Source organism: Solanum lycopersicum, chromosome 9 (assembly GCF_036512215.1).
Source record: "Solanum lycopersicum chromosome 9, SLM_r2.1".
Taxonomy (NCBI): Eukaryota; Viridiplantae; Streptophyta; class Magnoliopsida; order Solanales; family Solanaceae; genus Solanum; species Solanum lycopersicum.
In genome coordinates this window covers 59134360-59154645 of record NC_090808.1, presented here as the reverse complement: position 1 = coordinate 59154645, position 20286 = coordinate 59134360, and the positions used below count along the sequence as shown (strand labels likewise).

General features: G+C 31.1%; 2 protein-coding genes across 4 annotated transcripts; one reads left to right on the top strand and one right to left on the bottom strand.

Annotated features, from left to right (window-relative positions):
* The first annotated feature begins 1040 nt into the window (after positions 1–1040).
* Positions 1041–8388, top strand: LOC101251219 (putative WEB family protein At1g65010, chloroplastic). 3 transcript variants are annotated; one of them, XM_004247100.5, is made up of 10 exons: positions 1077–1277; positions 1735–1805; positions 2492–2645; positions 2792–3094; positions 3170–3672; positions 4667–4840; positions 4939–5055; positions 5840–6019; positions 6112–6158; positions 7856–8388. In XM_004247100.5, exons 2-10 carry the CDS (start codon positions 1758–1760, stop codon positions 8169–8171), a joined length of 1842 nt encoding a protein of 613 aa, XP_004247148.1. In that variant the 5' UTR covers positions 1077–1277; positions 1735–1757; the 3' UTR covers positions 8172–8388. The 3 variants fall into 3 exon arrangements, with proteins under 3 accessions (XP_004247147.1, XP_004247148.1, XP_069145017.1); XM_004247099.5 differs by having other exon boundaries at positions 1041–1277; positions 2792–3672; XM_069288916.1 differs by lacking the exon at positions 6112–6158 and having other exon boundaries at positions 5840–6058; positions 7836–8388.
* Positions 8389–9377: 989 nt separating this feature from the next.
* LOC109121105 (small polypeptide DEVIL 14) lies at positions 9378–9859 on the bottom strand. The gene has a single exon (XM_019215608.3). The coding sequence runs from the start codon at positions 9745–9747 to the stop codon at positions 9601–9603; it is 147 nt and encodes a 48-aa protein (XP_019071153.1). The 5' UTR covers positions 9748–9859; the 3' UTR covers positions 9378–9600.
* Between the last annotated feature and the right edge of the window lie 10427 nt (positions 9860–20286).

Here is a 20286-nt window from a genome sequence, read left to right as displayed (position 1 = left end):
GATTCAACATATATATTACGCCGGAAAACAAAGTATTTGACCAGTAGCTATTAGCTAATGTTACATTTTTGGGATAGCAACATTAGTGTACTAAAGAGAGAGAAAAACAGCCGTGATGATTGAATGGCTGCTTTCTTGGTAGTTTCCACCCTCTTTTAAGAAGAAAATGATCAAAATAGTCCTTTTGTATACATATTGAATTATTTTGATCTTTGATATGTTTTTCTTAATTGAAATAGTCCATCACATATATATATATATAATAACTAAAATTTGCTCAGAGAAAATGATAGTCAAATTTAAATTATTTAGTAAAGTTTTGGAGTATATTTATACGATTTTAGAATCATTTTGACAATTTAAAGACAAATTTAACTATTTAACCTTATAAAATAGATTCATATATTATAAGATTTATGACATCTAACTCATTTTTGTAATGATAAAGATAAAATGTAACCGCATCAACTATTTCAAAAAGTAGATGAGTATCTTATTGAAAAAGATTGGCATTAATATTTCACATTTTATATATATTATAAGCAACAATTGATGTGCTTCATATTGTCTGTTTCATGCATACATTTTCATTCTTGCATGTTTCAATTTTATATGAGGGTAAATTGAGTGTTAATTAATTATCTAAATAGACGGAAAAGTTAACTTTAGTTACAGAAATATTTAAATTTATTAACAAGTTATTATTTGTTCGATCGATCTATTCTATAAATTTTGATTCTATATTTTTTTCCTAAGTCACGTGAATTGCACATGCGTTAAAAATGTTTATTTATTAAAATCAATATGGAACACTTATATTTATATCAGGGACTATTTCTGTCAAAAAGTATAAATTGACAATCAAAATAGATCAACTTGTATACCTTATGGACTAATTTGATTATTTTTGTTCAACTTTTAGGAGTCAAATAGGTTTAGTTAGGGCCCACGTAACGGATAAGTGGGGCCCAAAAATGCATTACAATGAGTCTTTATCAACCCCGTATATTAAATACCCGAAAGTCTAGAGTCGCGCATGTGAATTTACAAAACTATCCTCACATAAATTTCTAATTGACATTATTATCCTTTTTGTGGTTCCTTAGCGGCGTAGGTCTCTTTGTATTATACAACTACAAATACGGACTCGCTGTTTCACCTTCTTTCACTCTCTCAACTCTCCGCTTCGTTCCATAACGCATGATTTTGCTTCCCGCCGGTTACCGACTCACCGCCGTGCCGTTCCTCCTTCTCCGCTGTGCATTCCAAAACACAAGGTAAGAGATTGACTTCTTCAGTTTCAAAATTCTGATGAATTTGATGATTGGTTAGGGTTTTACCTTTTTATTCTACGTGTAATATGGAATCTGAGATTGTGACCTGTTGATTGATTTACTTTTCTCGCTTGTGAATAAGAAAGCAGCCGGAATTGTTAAGTCGGTGTTTTTTTTCAATTCCTTCCTCTGACTCTGTTTTGGATACGGAATTCTCGACGTTTGATATCTCTAATTTCGTTTTTTGATGATTTGATGGAGTGTTAGGGTTTTATTCGTGGAAATGATTATATAGAATTCAATTAGTTTAGTTTGTGATTGAGGTGTAGTTCATTGATTTGATTCTCTGCGTTTTATTATTACTTCAGTTATTTGTGTTATTACATTTTGTTATCAATCTGAGTTTTTGTGATCTCGTTTAGTAGTACTGATGCTTAAGTTTCCTGTTCTTTCTGAGCAGAATTGCATTCAGAGCTGTCGGAGATGGGATTTAAGAAAGTTTATAAGGCATTGCAGGAGATTTTTCCTGAGGTATGATGATATTTTAGATCAGTTTAAGATCCTGAAACATGCCAAGTTTTCTTTTGAGCTTACTGTGGCATAATTTTAGCATCTGCGGAGCATATATTTTTGAAGCAATGTAGAATTTCATTTCACAGTCGAGTTCATCGAATGAACTCTGTTATTAATTTGGTGAAAGTCACAATGTCGGTTCCCCTATGAAATTATGTTAACATAATCATGCAATTCTAATAATAATACTCCCTTTGTCCTCTTTTAGCTCCAACTTATATGATAATCATCTCATAGTGTTCTACTAATAATATTATTCTATACAACTTTTACAAGTTTCTAGAATTTAAATTTGTTGAACCAATAATATTTTATATGATGTTTCCTCCTACATATGAAGTTTTCAATTTTTATTTTTTTTTATTTTCTTCTATCTCTACTTAGTATCTTCTACTTTTTCCTAATTGGTTTGTTTAAAATGTGTCAGAGTACATATTTGATGCTTTTACTCCTTGGGATGTTTGAAGTCTTGTGGCTTCAAGTTTTTTAGAATTGATCTTGATGATAGTAAATAAAAATGATTTTCCATCGTTATCTTATGAAAGTGTTGTTCTGAATTACCATGTGAAGTTATTTTGAGATTTGCTGTAAACATGTACCAAGAAAAGATAAAGTTTGAGCTCCGTGTTTTCTTAATTGGTCAGGTTGATTCTCGAATTCTTAGAGCTGTTGCTATTGAGCATTGTAAGGATGGTGACACGGCTGTCGAGGTGGTCCTTAATGAAGTTATCCCCTGCTTGACTAAGCTTCCCTCAACTTCTGCTGAGCATAGTGGGGTTACTGGCATATCATCTGCAGGTGAGGCCTAATTTTTGAGAAACTGCCATCTTTTCTCTGGTTAAATTTGAACATTACCTGAGTTATTGAATTTGGAAGCTCTCCATATTCTTTGTTAATGGATAAATCAGACTGAAACACTTTTTTACATATGCTGCCTGCCTCAGCTGCAGTAGATGCTAATGGGCCTCCACAGCCTGATGCTTTTCTTCTTCACAATACAAAAGACTCAGATGAACTACAAAATGGCTCATCATTCTATGATGCTGGTTGTGGACATCATCAAACAATTGAAGATACTGATGGTGAATCTCTTCAGAATTATCATGATGCTGTTGGTGGAAATCACGTACCGCTTGAAGTTGATGGAGGTGGGACACCGGTCTCCGTGGAGAAGTGTGACAAAAGTAAAGAAAAAGTTACTGCCTACGAACCCTGCCTAGTCATGAATGCCATGTCAAATGCTGAAGGTGAGGATATTGCTGATGTTTATGAGAAGTGTGCACCTTTACTAATTGAAAATGAGAGATGTGGACACTCTGCAGATCCTGAAGCAACTTCTTTCACAGCAAACAAAAAGAATGGAGCTGAAGTTGCTGACAATAAGCTCTGTCTGCCCACGGAATGTGTTGTTCTGCATGATACCTTTGAAGGGACTGAGAACTCATCTTCTGATGATTCTACTGCACTTGTGCACAAAAGGATACATGAAGAAGTTTCTTCACAGGACAATCGGGGCATGAAAGATCCTGAGGGTCAGGTTGTGCCCTTGAGTGCTCAAACTTTATGTGGTTCTGAAGATAGTATAGAGTTTGTGGTTGCACCAGATGTGCACAACTTTGAGCTAGAAAAAACAGAAATCAGTCTTCATCAAAAAGAAAAAACAGAACTCAGTGATTCAGTCGATGCTACATCTAGTGAAGATTTGGCGGGTGTAATTCTTGTAACTAAAGAAGAGTCTATGCCAAATTCAGTGGTCACTGCATCAGGTCAAATTTGTAGTATTGACCTTCTCGAGGATATGATGACAGAAGCCAAAAGTAACAAGGTACACTTTATAAATTTGTCCAAACTAAGTAGGATGTGAACGACTAACAGAAATTGTGCTAAATATGTTAGTATCCCTCTGATTACCTAGCCAGTATAGTTGTGCAAAGTTGGTAGCATTAGATGCTTTGAAGTGGAAGTCAACAGGCGCTCTTAGGCTAGTTCGGTTGCACATGTAGGATTTGCTTTTAGTGGTATCTGTTATGGTTTATACATTGCTGCTTATCTATGCCAAATGTTCATCGATTAGGGTTTACTATGGTGTATATGCATTTTCTTCACTAGTAATGCCACTCTTTGATAGTTTCAGTTAATAATTCTAGGTAACAGCTAGGTTGCAGTAAATGAACTTCGACAATCTGCAGTTCTTTGGTTTTAGTTTTTTCTTCTTGCATATCTTTGATTTTAGTTTATTCTTCTAGCATATCTTTGATATTGGCTTATTTTTATTTCTAATTTTAAGTAGAAAATTGGGGATTAATCCACTGTTAACAATAAGTTAGCCGTGGAACTAAGGATGGCAGTAATAACTTCAAAAGGGGTAGTGGGTTAAAATAGAAAAAATGTCATGCAGGGTGGTTGAGAATTTTGTGGGTTTGAACACAGATGTCCATAATATTCTTGATCAATTGCTTAGTTATTTCTGATATTATAATCTCTTTGTGATGCAAATAGTGTGTACAAGCACTTCCACTACCCTTCATCATTTGTGACTCTTCTTTAGCTTTTAAATACATTTGTGTATGCATAAGCTTGGACTTCTATATTTCTACAAGGGATAGGTCAGGGTTGCATATATGTTCTTTATGTTAGAGTCTTCCCCGTATTTACTTTATTCTAGCCCTAACACATGCCAAACTTATCTTTAATTCATTTAAGATGGGTACCGAGAATAGGGGAGGACCTATTTCCCTGAATTATCAGTTGAAATCGATCAAGGGAGGTTAGCAATTTGCTTCATGAACTCCTGGAACTCTAATTGAATCTTGGTGCAGAAAACACTGTTTTTGGCTGTGGAGTCTATTATCTGCTTGATGAGAGACGTTGAACTCCAAGAGGAAGCTGCAGAGCAGGCAAAGCTTGAAGCTGCTAAGGGGGGACTGGATATGCTTGAGAGGGTGGAGGATCTGAAAGAAATGTTACAACATGCTAAGGAAGCAAATGATATGGTTGCCTTTCTCTTCAACTGTGTGTTTCTCTTTTCCACTATTATTTAGTTATTTCATCACTTGTGGCCTAACAGCAATGCTACACAATCATTTTGCAGCATGCTGGTGAAGTTTATGGTGAGAAGTCCATCTTAGCTACTGAAGTTAAAGAACTTCAATCTCGCCTGCTTGGATTGGCAGATGAAAGGGACAAATCTCTCGCAGTTCTTGATGAGGTGAGGGGATGTTGTAATCTTGTTTATGTAAGTGAGGAGCGGTATGAGACAGAAATTGCTGTATGCGAGTTTTTTTAACCTGTGACATATTTTTTCAATTTACTTGTGCGTGTGTGTGTTCCAGAGTTTTATATTCTTTCTGTTCATTTTCTATCCCTAACACAATTTTGTTCCTGTATTTTGATTAATACCCGGAATTGTCAAAGAGCTAATGAGCATTACTTGTGTCATGCAAAGATTGCATGTAAAGAGACTGTCACATTGTCTGCTTTTCATTAACTGTCGCTTTCCCTCAATATGACGGCTTACTAGAAGTCTCTGACATGCTGAATTATTCTCAAACATGGAGACTGTCTGAAAAAGATCACCTATCGAATTGTTTGTGAGAAGGTGAGAAGACACAAGTTGAACATGGGGAAAAATTTAGAAAGAAGAGCTTAACTAATGTGAACATCTGCTTTGTACCTCTAAAGAGGAATAATAAAGGAAAACCTTCATTGTCAAACAAGTGCGTGCAGCATGATATGGCACCTTTGAAAGGGTATTCTGCCTTCATTAGTGAGGCAGGCAGAGTTCCTTATTTCTTTATTGTGCTTCTTGAAATTTTTCTTTTTTTCGTATTGCTGGTTTAAGGACTGCAGCTTTCACGTGGATATCTAGCTTTTAAATCACAGATGCTTTGCTTGTACTTGTGGTTCTATACAAATAGAAGAAAAAAGTGGATGTAAAATAGTAAGTATGATATTCTTCTTTTACCTGATTATCTGAAGTTCCCTTTGTGTAGATGCGTCAGACACTTGAGGTGCGAATGGCTGCTGCTGTGAAAGAAATAAAAGCTGCTGAGCAAGAAAGACTAGAAAAGAAAGAGGTTGCACGTAAAGCGCTTGCTGATCAGGAAATTATTATGGAAAAAGTTGTGCAAGAGGCAAATGTTCTGAAGCAAGAGGCAGAAGAAAATGCTAAGGTAATGGCCCTCTCTATTTAAATGGATTATATATGCATAGTAAATGTAATTGTAGTCTTATGATTTCATCTTCTTGTTCTTCTGTTGTACAGTTGAGGGATTTCCTGGTGGATCGGGGGCGTGTTGTTGATACGTTGCAGTAAGTATAATGTCCTTATTCAGTGTATTTTTGTGTTATGATCTGTTTTCGCAGGTCTGCCCTGTCTATCATACTATATCCTCATACTTTCCTTCCTTTGGTTTAAAATTACTTTGAGTAAAACCATTGTACTTTACTACTATTAATCAGAGGTGGAGGTAGAACCACAATTTTTATTTTTTTGACTCCCAGATACTTCTCTGCCAAAGGTAGGGAGAGGGAAGATAAGTATACATCCTTCCCTCCAGGCCCCACTTGTGGGATTACACTGGGTATGTTGTTGTAGATGCTTCTGTGTCTATGGCTGTTGCATCTGTTCTTTCCCTGCATATTTCTTGTTTCTCCCTCAACTGTTATTTAAGACCAGAGGGGCCCATGTAGTTGATAGCTGTCGTCTCTTTTGAAAGCTTCTTTTTTGCGCCTCAGTAAGTCACTTTTACATTTTATTTCCCCTGTAGTTTTAGTATATCTTTACAACTTTGAAGGCTCGTGCTTTCTATCCCCTCTTACCATAACTTATTAGTTCTTATGATATGTTGTGTCTAGTTCGTCCTACATGCTGCTCTCCATATTCTCTCCTTTTTTGGGACCTTGATAAATCACTTTCTCTGTTGAGCTCATGTGTGCTTAAAAAAAGCCTTAATAATTTTGAGGCTTGTTTTTATGATCTTTATACTTTAATGATGTTCTTGTAAAACTAATGGATTTATTTGTCCAAAATGACTTGATAGATATTGAAAGATTGAGGATATGGAGAAATTTATTAGGTTAATTAGTTGATCATTGAGGAGAAAAACATGAACCTTTGCTAATAGAGGTGAAAAGAGATATTTCCTTGAAATCTTGAATGAGTTCAGTTAACTATAAAGTGACTTTAGTGCATCTGTCCATGCCCTATTTTCATTTTTTTCCTTTTAGAATTTGCATTAAATCTTATATTTATTATGAAAGATGTTAGTACAATGGGTTCTGGTATACATCAACATAGAGTGATCATATGTATTGAGAATATTTATGTATTAGCATATTTTGGGTAAAAAATAAAAATAGCATTTAGGTTGTCTACGAAGAATCAATGAATTTAGGGGTTCCTTGAATTTTAACTTTTCTTATATCACCAAATCTTACTAGCATATCATAAGAGCCATAATCTGTTCTCATATATGAAAAGTACAAGTGGGGTTATAACCAATTTGAATATATTTTATACTTCAATACCTCTGTAGTTTAAAGAAACTCGTATCGTTGTGTCCCTTTGGAAAATGAATATCCTCTGCCAAACATGCTTTATAAATATTTTGCTACCTGCTTATTCTTTGTAAGACTTGCTACATTAAAATTATTTTTTTCTAAAAAATATACAAAAAACTTTATTAATCACAAAGGCCTCTTATTTAATGATATACTGTTAACATGCCACCATTATATACAAGCAGTGTTTAAAATAGAACATGGCATTGTTCTTCTTTGATCAAAGTTATTACTTAATAATTTTGAGAGCATGGGCTTTCTGCAATTAGTATTGTCAGACAAGACTAAGTTAAAGAACACAAATTGATAAAGGTGTGTATTACTTTCCTAATGATGCTTGCAGTTGTTTTCCCTTGTTCCCCTCCACCCAGATCCTTGTGCCACTATTTTGACTCTACTTGTTAGTCAATTTAAATTACTCAATAGATTGTTGCACCCTTCTGCAGAGGCGAAATCTCTGTCATATGCCAAGATGTGAGGTTGTTGAAAGAGAAATTTGATGATCGTGTTCCTCTTTGCAAATCTTTATGTTCCGGGCAGACCAGTTGTATCTTAGCGTCATCAAGTTCATCTTTGAAGAGTATGATATCAGATGAGGTTGCTGAGCCTGCAGATTTGTTGCATGCTCCAGAAAAGGTGGATAGAGTGTCTTGTCATGAGGAGGAGCACAAGGTATGTGAAGATGTTAAGTCAGTGATCCATAACACGGATCTTGTGGATGATGGATGGGAAATCTTTGACAACCGCGAGCTATATGTGTGATTGTGGAGAAAAATGATTGACTGGTTGCTTTAGTTCCAAGATATGTCTCATCTTTTAATAAGTTTCTTGGTAGAAGAAACAAGCATCTTTAGAATTCCCCCAGTTTGTTATGCTCATTTTGCGATGATAATTGAGAGCGCTATTTCAAAGTAGTAGTATCCTATCAAGTATTTTTGTACAGAACAAGTATATAAATAGCAGCTTATTATTATCTCTAGTATGTGTAGAGAAGTGCAATCCTAAATTATACTTATAACCCCCTTCCCCCTCCCCCCTTATGAACTTAATTTCTTTCTTTGCATTACTATTTACTTGATAAAGAAAATATCAAGTAAATGCAAACACATGATTACTCAAAACCTAAAAAAGGTATCTTAATATCTTTTCCATTTGATTCTACCGAACACAAAACAATTACCCTCATTTGCTCTCAAACCCTTTGGTTCTCCTCCTTTCATTGTTACGGTGCTTCCTCTCCTATTTTTCTTTTCCGTCACTTGATCAAATGGTCACTCTTCATTACCCTTTTGTGTTTCTCTAGATTTGTTGTTTATTTGCTTTTGTAATTTGGTCTAAACAGAGAAAGAAGGAATATGAGTAGGGTTGGCAACAGGGGGAACAGTTGCGGGGCTAACCGGCTGTGATTTCAACCTTTTAACCCATCCCATCCCACATAATTTGTACAAGTACATTTCAAATTATAGGTGCATATGTTTTTAACTTGATTTTTTTTTAATTTTCGTAACTATTATGCACTAAATTAACATATTAGCCTAGTATTGAAGTGCAATTTTATAGAACTCTTTTTTTTTAAAACAAGTCAAAAAAATTATTTTTGATAGCTTTGAATTACTTACATTTCAAAAATAATTTTTTTTAAAAAAATAATTCAAATAGTGACATAATTTTTCTTCTTTCTAGATTTTTTTTTCATAAATCAGTTTCAATTTTTTACTTAAAACTCATCATATGACTAGTGAGTGGTACCCAAACCTATGCAAAACTGATACAGAATTTGTCTGAAAATCGAATTAAAAGATTCTTTATCCCTAATCCGCAACGTACCCAGTAAATTTTGAAAAAAGATATATTTAAACCATGTCATCCCTAGTTACTGATATTTATTTTCTTAAATCAAATTGCAAAAAGAAGAATAATGGTCCATAATTATGGGCTGTTTCCACATAAAATAAAACACCTTGTGAATTAGTAATAAGAAAAGTATCCTTGAGTACTATTCAATCATAAACTCTTTGTATACATTTTTACATTCTACATGTAATTTAACACTACTCCTACCCAAAAGTTAAAGTCTATAAGATCACAACCCTTCAGAAAAGAAAGAAAAAAACCTATACAATCGATTCATCATCGTTCATCACAAAAACATAACTAGAAATTAAGCCTATGACAACGATAATTATAATAATTAATCGTGCCAACATAGAAGCAAGACTGTACATCTCCAAATAATATAAAGTCTCGCCCTTTGTTGTCTAACTTGCTTTGAACATCCTTGCCATTTCCTCATTTTCGAACTCCTTAACGATGACATTGAACTTGCAAGAGTAGCCATGTATAGAAAACTCAATATATATATATATTTTGAAGAAATTATAGTGTTTGTTTATGAAATAATGTTTAAAAAGACTTAGGAACATATATATATATAAAGAGTTAGAGATATGTGAAAGGAAAATATGTGGTGAATAAAGGTTTTAAGAGGGTAGTACATAAAAGGGACATGTTATGAAATTTGTGTCAATGGATAAATTGGAATAAGTTGGGGGCCATTTATGTCTTGTCTTTGTATTGTATGGTGTACCCTACATTAACATATCTATCATAAAGGTTTGCTGTATCACTAAATTATATAAAATGTGAAATCATTTTCTTGTAGCCCCATCAACTATTGCTCATGATGTTACAAAATAAATAGTATATATACTTGTACAAGCTGTATTTAATGTGAAAATAGACAGAGCAATAAGAGACCAGAGGACAAAATTAATGACAACATTGCATGGCTTCAAAAATTTTTTTTTATTTAATTTAAAAGATACCAATAGTTTTGGAGATTTATATGTGGTGGTAAAACTTAGCATGGCTTAGTCAACGTTGTGCTAATTAAACAACGATAAAGGGTAAAAATATTCTTTAACGTATTATAAATAATTATAAGATCGCTCTCCTTTCGCCTATTAGATTAAAACTGTCTTCAACTTTTTTTTTAGGTCTAATAAGGTGTTATTTGAGACTAATAAGATGAAACCACTTATTTCATTAAATGATCCATCTGTTGTCATGCCATTGTGATGTTAACAAAAGGACATTATTAGATCTATAAAAAACATTGAAGACATTTTTAATCTAATAGGTTAAAAGTAAACATTATATTTTAAAATTATTTATAAATACGTCTTGAGCATTAATAGTAACCCTTTTCGATTAAAACAATGAGTCATAGTTCATTTTCCTCAACTTCATGACCTATCATTTTTGTAGTTCTAATATGTTACATGAATTTTGTGGATTCAATATGTTACTGAACTCAATAATTATTCGAGTCATTAAGGTAGAAATATATATATATATATATATCGGATGGAGAGAATCGCGGCACTTTACCTTACGAATATCTAAAGGCGAAGATCTCTTTTCGACTAGCAAGTTTACGTACCTAGGTCCTAAGTTTCTCAGCTAAATTGTTTTTCTATACTTTTTGTAGCAATACTATTTTTTGAAAGCTCACTAGCGTAAAGATCATTAATAACATCTTTATAACTTCCATTATTTCTTTACTCGCTAGACGTTTGGTTATAAATTTCAATTTTTTAGAAAAAAAAAAGGTATTTATAAATATGAATCGTTGTGTTTGATTATAATTTTTTTTTTTTGCAAAATAATAGAAGAGACATGTTTAAAGTACTTTTTCAAATCTGAAATTACAAAATTTATGACCCAACACTGATTTTGAAAAAGAAATATTAAAAAAAAGTGAATAATTTTCTAAGAAGCTCCTTAATTGTCTTATTATTTTTCCACTAATTACTTCTACTATACAATTGTGTGGTGGTGCCACGTTAATATACAAAATTATTGTCTTCATAACCTACGACATCAAAATCACATACGTGCACATACACAATACTAGTACTTGCTTGGTTATGTACCTAAAATACATACTAACATTTTCTTGGTAAAAAATGTGAATAATATTAAGAATATGAGACACAACCAACCAACTAAAACTATATTATATACAACTCTATCTTTGTATACATTTAACTCTATCTTGAGACTAATTATATTTTGTAGTAGATATCATGAAGTAGACGAATGTTTGACATAATACCAACCATAAGATTCTAGTGTTTTCCAAGTGCATATTTAATTATATATCAAAGACTTAATGAAGAGGGGCCAGGTCAAAGATAAGATACTCCTCTCAAGTACATTAATTAGTTCAAATTCAAAAATATGTGGGATCTCACGTGCACTCTGTCTCTTTAGGTAATAGTAGTTATGTGTATCATCAATGGATGTAGTGCAGTAGATAAAATTATTTTTTCTCACTTAATTTGATATTTCTGATTCGATTTCTCAATATGAAAATCTTTTTAGTATAAATAAGTGTTATTCCTTCGAATGAAACTATATAATATAATCAAACTCCAATATATATATCAGACAACAAATTATATTTCACGTGACAAAAACAACATAAAAAGGATATATGAGTTTGCCGGCCACTTGTGATCATTGCCGCCCGAGAGGCAAACCAGTTCAATGTCTTTTCAATCTAACACTTATATATATATATCTTCAATTAAATTATTTAGAGTATAGAGTCAAATTTATGATGTATTAGTAGGTTCAGTTTGATTTTATAAATTAAAATATTAATATCTAATATTATAATGAGTAGACTAGTAAATTATCAATAAACTAATTATAATATTTCATATTATAAGGAGTAGAGTAGCAAATTATGACTATTTTATTATGTTATATATTGATTTATTCAATAATTTAATGTTAAAAAGTTAATATCGAATCAATAGTTCTATAATTTTTCTTTTGTAAAACCTTTAAAAGTTAATTTATCAAGTAGTAATAACCTAATATCATTTTTTTCGATTCGATTTATTAATTGATTTGATTTTTACGCACCTCTAATCATTTCTTTAAATAATCATCTAGTATTTTATAATAATATTTCACTGGAAAATGATTTTTATATAATATTATATTATATTTCTCGATATTTCATTATAATTAAATAATATAAAATATCAAGACAAACATTTACAACTAGATTTGACTATAAATTTCTATTTTCTTTCACCCAACTAGTTGACTCTTGGATTTTATTATATTTATATTGAGATTCTATGAATTTAACATATATCGAATAGATTTATATTAAAAATAAATTACTACTTAATAAAATTGATTTTAATGTTTGAATCTCCACGTCGTCTAATTATTTAAATTATGTCAATTTATGCTTTTCATTTGCTAGAAAATCAACATACAATTAGTTCGTCTATCTCCAAATGCATTTGTTTAATACATCTCATTAATTTTCCACCACCTATAAACCAAAAAAATTGGAGAAAATTATTAAATAGTATATCAACACAAGAATTTTTATGTAAAAGATTTCTTGCTAATAAAAAGGCAAAATCATGGCCAAATACTTTAATTTGACTAATCATTTCAGAAAAGTTATCAAGATTATTATTATAGTCCAATAATTACAATTACACCATATAGATTTTACACAATAGTAGTGTAACAATGATTCAAATTATTAGGTCCTCACTACTTAAATGAAAATTATATTCAAATCTTTAAAAATAAAATTATGTTAAAATAAATTTTTGAGATATCAAACAATAAATAGAAAACAATCAAAAATAAATGTACACTCCATACCTTATTCAAAAAATAAAAAATAAAACTTATCTCTCCTTGTCATGACTCACCCCCTTCCAAATAAAAAAAAATAGATTTATTATTCACAAAACTAAAACTAAAACTAAAACTAAAATAAAAAATTGAATAATTGCATCCCAATAATAATGAAAAATACTGAACTTCCATACTAGATGGGGCTTATAAATGAAAACAAAACAAAACAAAGAGGGAACATAGAAAATAACTTTCACATGGCATGTGACTTATCATAAAGACAAATATTGGCCAACTAATTCTAAAGATAATAAATTGGGTTTGTTTTGTGGTAGTGACATCTATTTTTATTTTGTTATATAATTAAAAGAAGAAAATAATTCCTAAAGTATATTATTCCAACATGCCCACGAGGTATGTATATATTACATACTTCTCCCTTTGTTGAATGTTCACTTAAAGACAAGCATACATAAGAAAACTCCAAACCTTATCTCAATGCTATGATTAACTTTTTTTTCTTTTCATATTGATGTTTTAGATGTGACATTGCTTAATTTGTTAGGCCAATTTGAATTTTATGAATATTAAAGTTTAAAGAGTCCCCAAATGGTTATCTAACTGATTTGTTGTTGATACTTATTGGCTGAACCCTATGGATCGGACGCATAATTTCGTTTAACGGTTTGGTTTAACAAATATTGATTTTAAAATTTACTAAATTCGCTAGTCAACTTGAAAGATATGGATTGTTTCGATAACAAATTAGTATTTATCAGGTAAATATCAATCTTCTTTTTTTTTTTTCATAAATGCAATTTAAAAAATGACTACTTTTTCCTATTTTAAATGCAGTTAAATTATAAAATTCTTCTATGTTACAAAAAATATAAATTAGTAGTAATAGCATAAAAGTAAATAGGTCTTCAAATTTTTTGCTTTATGGCCTTATTACGACTAATAATATATAATTATATATCATGGAAAATATTGAATGATGCTAATCATGCTAACTCTTAATAGGTTAACAATTTATCTGATAAAGAAAACTAAATAATTCACCCCATATCAATAAGTCGTTAATTATAAAATTATAATTTGTTCAGCAACTGTTAATTAAGAAAATTGAATAATCCATCCCATATTAATAAGTCGTTAATTATAAAATCTAATTCATTCATCAACTATTTATTAGATATCACAATACAATAAGCCAGGTTGACGTATTGGTTACGATTAGGTTTTGAACACCCAAAAATAAATTAGGTAAAGATAATAGATCTTTTCGTTAGTATAGTTAACTGTTTTTATTTATTTATTTTCGGCCTTGGTTCCTATTTAATTGTCATGATAAGATTTAGCACAACTGTTAAGCAAAAATTAATAAGAAGTGTTGTTAGACAAATATATCCCTAATTCTTTGATATTTATCTATATATATGCCTGTTAAACTAAATAATTAATATCAAGAGCAAAATTGAAAAAATATAATTAATTCTCTCTTAATTATTTAAATTAACAATTATTTTAGAATAAATATTTTTAATATACATGACAACGTAACTTAAAAGAACGGAAGGACTATCACAACATATTTTCCACTATTAACCTCAACCATTCAAACATACATAATTTTATGACTATTAGTAGTACAAAATAAATTGTATTTCAAACATACTTAAAATAAAACTTTGAACATCTTTGTAACAAAATAAAGTTTAAGAACATTTTCATAACTAGAAAATTAAAACTAGTAGCGAAACTAGAATCAGAAACAGTTTTTTTTTAAAAATATATGAAATATTTTTCTTAAAGAAGAAATGTTGTTAATATGTGTCTAAAGAATATTATTGATTCCAACAAACTTTGCAGAAACACGAAGTTACCAAGTTTAATGAACCAGTGAAGAACAAAAGAATAGAAGAACTGAAATTAATTCACAAATCTAAAGTTTGTAAAACACGTACCAGAATCTGGAAAAATTTTAATAGGAAAAAGATCAAGTCCACTGAATTCACAGTGTCCCCTTAAGGAAATTATTCCCCTCTAGTATCCGAGGTTTGATTTGGAATATGACCTCCCAGGGTAAAATGATCTCAATCACCAGAGTATAGATACCAAAAACTCCGGTGTCAGCGAACCACTCAACGGCAGTAAAGTACACTTAGAATACTAGATTTAGTAGTTGAAGAAGAAGTCCATGAATTCTATTTAAAATGAGAGGAAATCCCTCAATTTATAGAAAACAAAGGATAGTGCGAAAAGGTTCTTATTGTGCCTTACCGGAAAGGTCACAAACCTTTGGAAAAGTCACACAGAAAGGTCGTCACCTTTCATAAAAATCACAACTTTCCATAAAAGTCACAACTTTTCATAAAAGTCACAACTTTTCATAAAAGTCGCAACATTTCATAAAAGTCACAACTCTTCATAAAAGTCGCAATTCTTCATTTTCCATTCACACCTTTTTTAAAATCCAACAATCCCCCGCATGAATGGGGAATGACTCGAAGACAAAGAAATGGACAAGTATGTGTACTTTACAAGCAAGAATTAATTGCATCTGGATAAGTAGGTTTCCCCTTGGACTTTCCATAGTGAACATATGTCGGATATACTCGGTCAATCGGTAGATGTGATATCTTTGAACCGTCGAACTTTGGTGTATACCTAGACAACCATATGTCACACAATTAACCCTTTACCATTTATGATTCTTACGGTTTTGTTCGTTTTAGCCATGAACACCTCCTGGTTTCATGAGTGTATAGAGAGATGGGCTTTTGACAATCATCTTCTTTGAAGCGGCTTACACTTCACACTCACATAGGTGATTTCTAACCGTGTTATCGTGTAGATACACTATTTGGTCAATTCTGCCAAACTTAGCAAATCATTAAAACCATTAAGCTTTATTAACTCATTAACAAGCCTTAATGTTGTATCCTTGTCCCTGAGCATTGTCTTCATCATGAGAATGGATTGAGTTTATTGACAATGCCGAATCGTCATTCACAACTTTGTTTTTCTCCTTGAATCTAGCTCTTGGGATCTCCAGTCTGCTAGATAGAGTTACCGTCATGATGACTTGTCCTAAGCCGTAAATTCATTCCCTTAGATGATCTTTTAACTTTCTCTCTAGTTAGGCCTTTTTGTAAGTGGATCCGACACATTATCCTTTGACTTTACATAGTCAATTATGATAATTCCACTAGAGAGTAGTTTTCTAACAGTATCATGTCTATGTCATATATGACGAGACTTTCCGTTATACGTCATGCTCCATGACCTACCTATTGCATCTTGACTGTGAAAGTTTATGCATACTAATGCCAATGGTTTGGGCCAAAATAGAATATCTATCAAGAAATTTCGGAGTCTTTTAACTTATTCACCGACCTTATCTTGAGCACCTAGCTCAAAGATCATTGTAGAGCTAGCGATACATGTCTCTTTTGAAATATTTCTAAGAGACTGCTCCTCTACCAATAGTAAATACATATCCACTCGTGAATTTTACTTCATCCTTCCGATGATTCAATTTGCATCACTATATCTTTCAATATTGTTGGATATTGTTATAATGCAAGACATAGTTTTAAGTATTATTTTAAATACTTCAAAACTCTATTTATTGTCATCTAATGAATTTATTTGGGATCACTTGTGAACCGACTCAGTTTAAAATAACAAATGCTATATTGATCGCACACACTATATGATATACGTCATGCTTCCCAAAAATCTAGCACAATCCAATTGTGAGTCACTTTTGTTTTCACTCTGTTGAAATGCAAAGCTCACATTTATTGGACACTTGACAATATTGACATTCAAATATTTGAACTAGTTAAGTACCTTTTCCATGCAATGAGACCGTGAAAATGCTTAACATTATGGAGTTCTACGAATTCTTATATCTAAGATCGCATTAGCAACTCCAATAATTTTCATTCCACTTGCTTTATCAACATATCACCAATATACAAACAAACAATGACCTTATGATTTTAATGTGAACACATTTATCACTTCCATCATTCTTCAATCCATTTGTCGACATGGTTTGATTGAATTATGTCATTGTTTTGGTGCTTCCATAATGTGACTTAACAAGTTCACATACTTTCTTTTATTTACCAGGTACCACAAAACTCTCGGGTTATACCATGTAAATTTCTTCCTCCAATTCTACATTTAAGAAGTTCTTTTCACATTCATTTGATGAATTTGGAGGTCATATACCACAGTAATAATTTTTGCATCTGAATGGATGTAAGTCTAATTACTAATGAGTATATATATATCGACAAGATCAAAATCTTTTTTTTTCTAAAGCCTTTGACACAAAGTCTTGCTTTATATTTTTGAACAGTTCCATCAACTGTTATTTTTCCTTCTAAAGATAAATTTTGAACCCAAAGGTTTATTTTCTTGAAGAAGATCAATTAACTTTCAATATTGTTTATTGACACCATCTTTTCAAAGGATGAGTCTACAGAAGACACAAAAAATGTTACAAAATCATAATCTTTTTTATTAAGTACATTATTCTTTTCATTTCCTAGGCCTTTTAGACCCTTCTCTAGACTACTCAAGTCTCATTTTACAGTCCACAATCATAGGTCCTATTTTAATTCTTTCAGGAATAGGATCTTGGACTTTGACTAGATACCCCCACACTTTGAAATATTTCAAGTTGGATTTCCTTTCTTTCCATTTTTCATATGAAAAAGATTGTATTCTGATCAAACAAAATCGCTTTCTTTCTAAAAGGACAATTTTTTGTTGATCCCTTTTGCAGTAAGGATAGTTCCTCCACACAAGTTTTGTGTAAACCCGAACTTATAAATAATGCATCCATCATTTCTTTCAACGTTCGGTTTTTCATTAGATTGAGGTGAATATGACAGTAGTTTGATATTTCACTTTCCAAACATATTTCTGCACAATGAGATTTATACTCTCCAATCTAATCACTTCTTATATATTTTTTCCACACTGATTTTCAACTTCGATATTACATTGTCTAGACATTTCTATTGCTTCATCCTTACCATTTAGCAAATAGACAGTCATTTCTAATGCAATTCTCAATAAAAGTAACAAATACTTTTTCCCACCATGAGATGGTGTTAACTTCACATTATAAATGTCAGTGTAAATCAATTCTAAGGGATTAAAATTCTTTTCAACAAATTTATAAGAATGCTCAACATATTCCAAAAAAAACTTGACATTTTTATTTATTGCACTCAAAGTTAGGCAAAACTTCTAAGTTGATCAGTTTTTCTTACAAGGTTTTGTAATTGACATGCCCCAAGTGTTCATGTCACAAATATTGACTCAAACAAGTAAGAACAAATAAAAACATTGAGTTTGAAAAGCTCTTCGCGAGGTAGCTTTTTCCTCACTAATATATTGTTCCTATTTCTTACAATTTTGTGTGATACAAACAATGTTTAGATTGTCAAATATCCTTTTCAGAAGGACATTTCCATAACTTTCAATGTGATTGTTATAGAACTACCTAACAAAGTTTCATCGGGTTCAATAAAGACAATATAGTCCAACTGTTATTTTTACAAAAACATAACAAATGACTATTCACCAATATTATTCATGTCTATGCAAATACTTTTATTATAATAGACATGTCTTTTCATGAAAAATCACAACATTTTAAGTGATTTTTTTTCCATAAAAGAACACAATTATTTTGAACAAGTATATATATAATTTGGATGTTTCATACTAGTCACACTATATACTAGTAATAGAGAAACTCAACAACCACAATACCAAATATACTCCAAGAATTTTGTGGGTATAACATAATACAAAAGTATCATTGAATTTCATAACTTTTGTACCAAAGTTAAATTAGACACCAAGTCTAATCATAAGCAAATAACCCCCACATTTCAAATGTGATCTCAAAAATATTTTTCAAGTATTTGAAAATAATTTTTCCACATATTTTAATGTTGGAAACATTATTCTACGAAAGAATTATGGTGCTGTGATTCTCTTTGACAATGTATACACAATGTCAAAGTTCATTCCATAGAGACACAAAATTACAAATTCTAAGTCACTAGTATTTTTCTCTATCATAAATAGACTTGCCACTTAGTATTTTAAATATTAACAATAAGGACAAAACAAAATTGTACAATTTATTTCTATGTTACATTGAAGTTTATAGAAAATAAAAAGTACAACACTGACTTATTATGTGAAGTTTTCATATTCTTCAAACCAATTGCAGAGTCCAATTTAAATCAGACACACTAACATTTCTCATGGAGTACAAAACTACAAAAGTCTTTTTTTTTTCAAACAGAATAACACATATTTTTTATCACATAGAAATGTTTTTCTTATCAAATAGTCTTCCAACTATAACATTTTGACATACTATTTTATCAAACAAAAATATGCATCTCTCATTTTTGCAAACTAAAGAATTTTAAAGGCAACAATATTTGCAAAGTAAAATTCATTCCACAACATATGGTTTGCAGATCTTTTTCAAAGATACACATATTTAAAAAAAATAATCAAAGATGATAACTCTTAGAAACTATTTTCCTCCATAGATAATTTAATAAGAAGGTTACCTGGTAATCTTTAAACGGAATACCATAAAAATTTTCTGTTTACATTCTCATTTCAACGTTGCTAAACAAAGCAACGAATTATGAAGAAGTAATGCATTTATCTTCTACTCCCATCATCAGATTCTCTTAATCAGTAGAATACAAAAATACTAACAGTATAATAATTTCCTTAAGATTGTTGTTCATCTTGTATTCCAAACATACTTAGAACAAAACTTTGAACATCTTTGTAAGAAAACAAAGTTTAAGAACATTTTCACAACTAGAAAATTAAAACTAGTAGCGAAACTAGAATCAGAAACAGATTTTTTAAAAAAATATACGAAATATTTTTCTTAAAGAAGAAATGTTGTTAATATGTATCTAAAGAATATTACTGATTCCAACAAACTTTGCAGAAACACGAAGTTACCAAGTTTAATGAACCAGTGAAGAACAAAAGAATAGAAGAACTGAAATTAGTTCACAAATCTAAAGTTTGTACACGTACCAGAATCTGAAAAAAATTTAATAGGAAAAAGATCAAGTCCACTGAATTCACAGTGTCCCCTTAAGAAAATTATTCCCCTCTAGTA

What these genes read in the sequence shown, in the direction of transcription:
- LOC109121105 (XM_019215608.3), bottom strand. Translation starts at nt 9,747, where the DNA reads ATGGCTACTCTTGCAAGTTCAATGTCATCGTTAAGGAGTTCGAAAATG.
- LOC101251219 (XM_004247099.5), top strand. Translation starts at nt 1,758, where the DNA reads ATGGGATTTAAGAAAGTTTATAAGGCATTGCAGGAGATTTTTCCTGAG. An exon ending in CTAAGGAAGCAAATGATATG is followed by an intron (nt 4,841 to 4,938) that starts GTTGCCTTTCTC and finishes ATCATTTTGCAG; the next exon opens with CATGCTGGTGAAGTTTATGG. An exon ending in AGGCAGAAGAAAATGCTAAG is followed by an intron (nt 6,020 to 6,111) that starts GTAATGGCCCTC and finishes TCTGTTGTACAG; the next exon opens with TTGAGGGATTTCCTGGTGGA.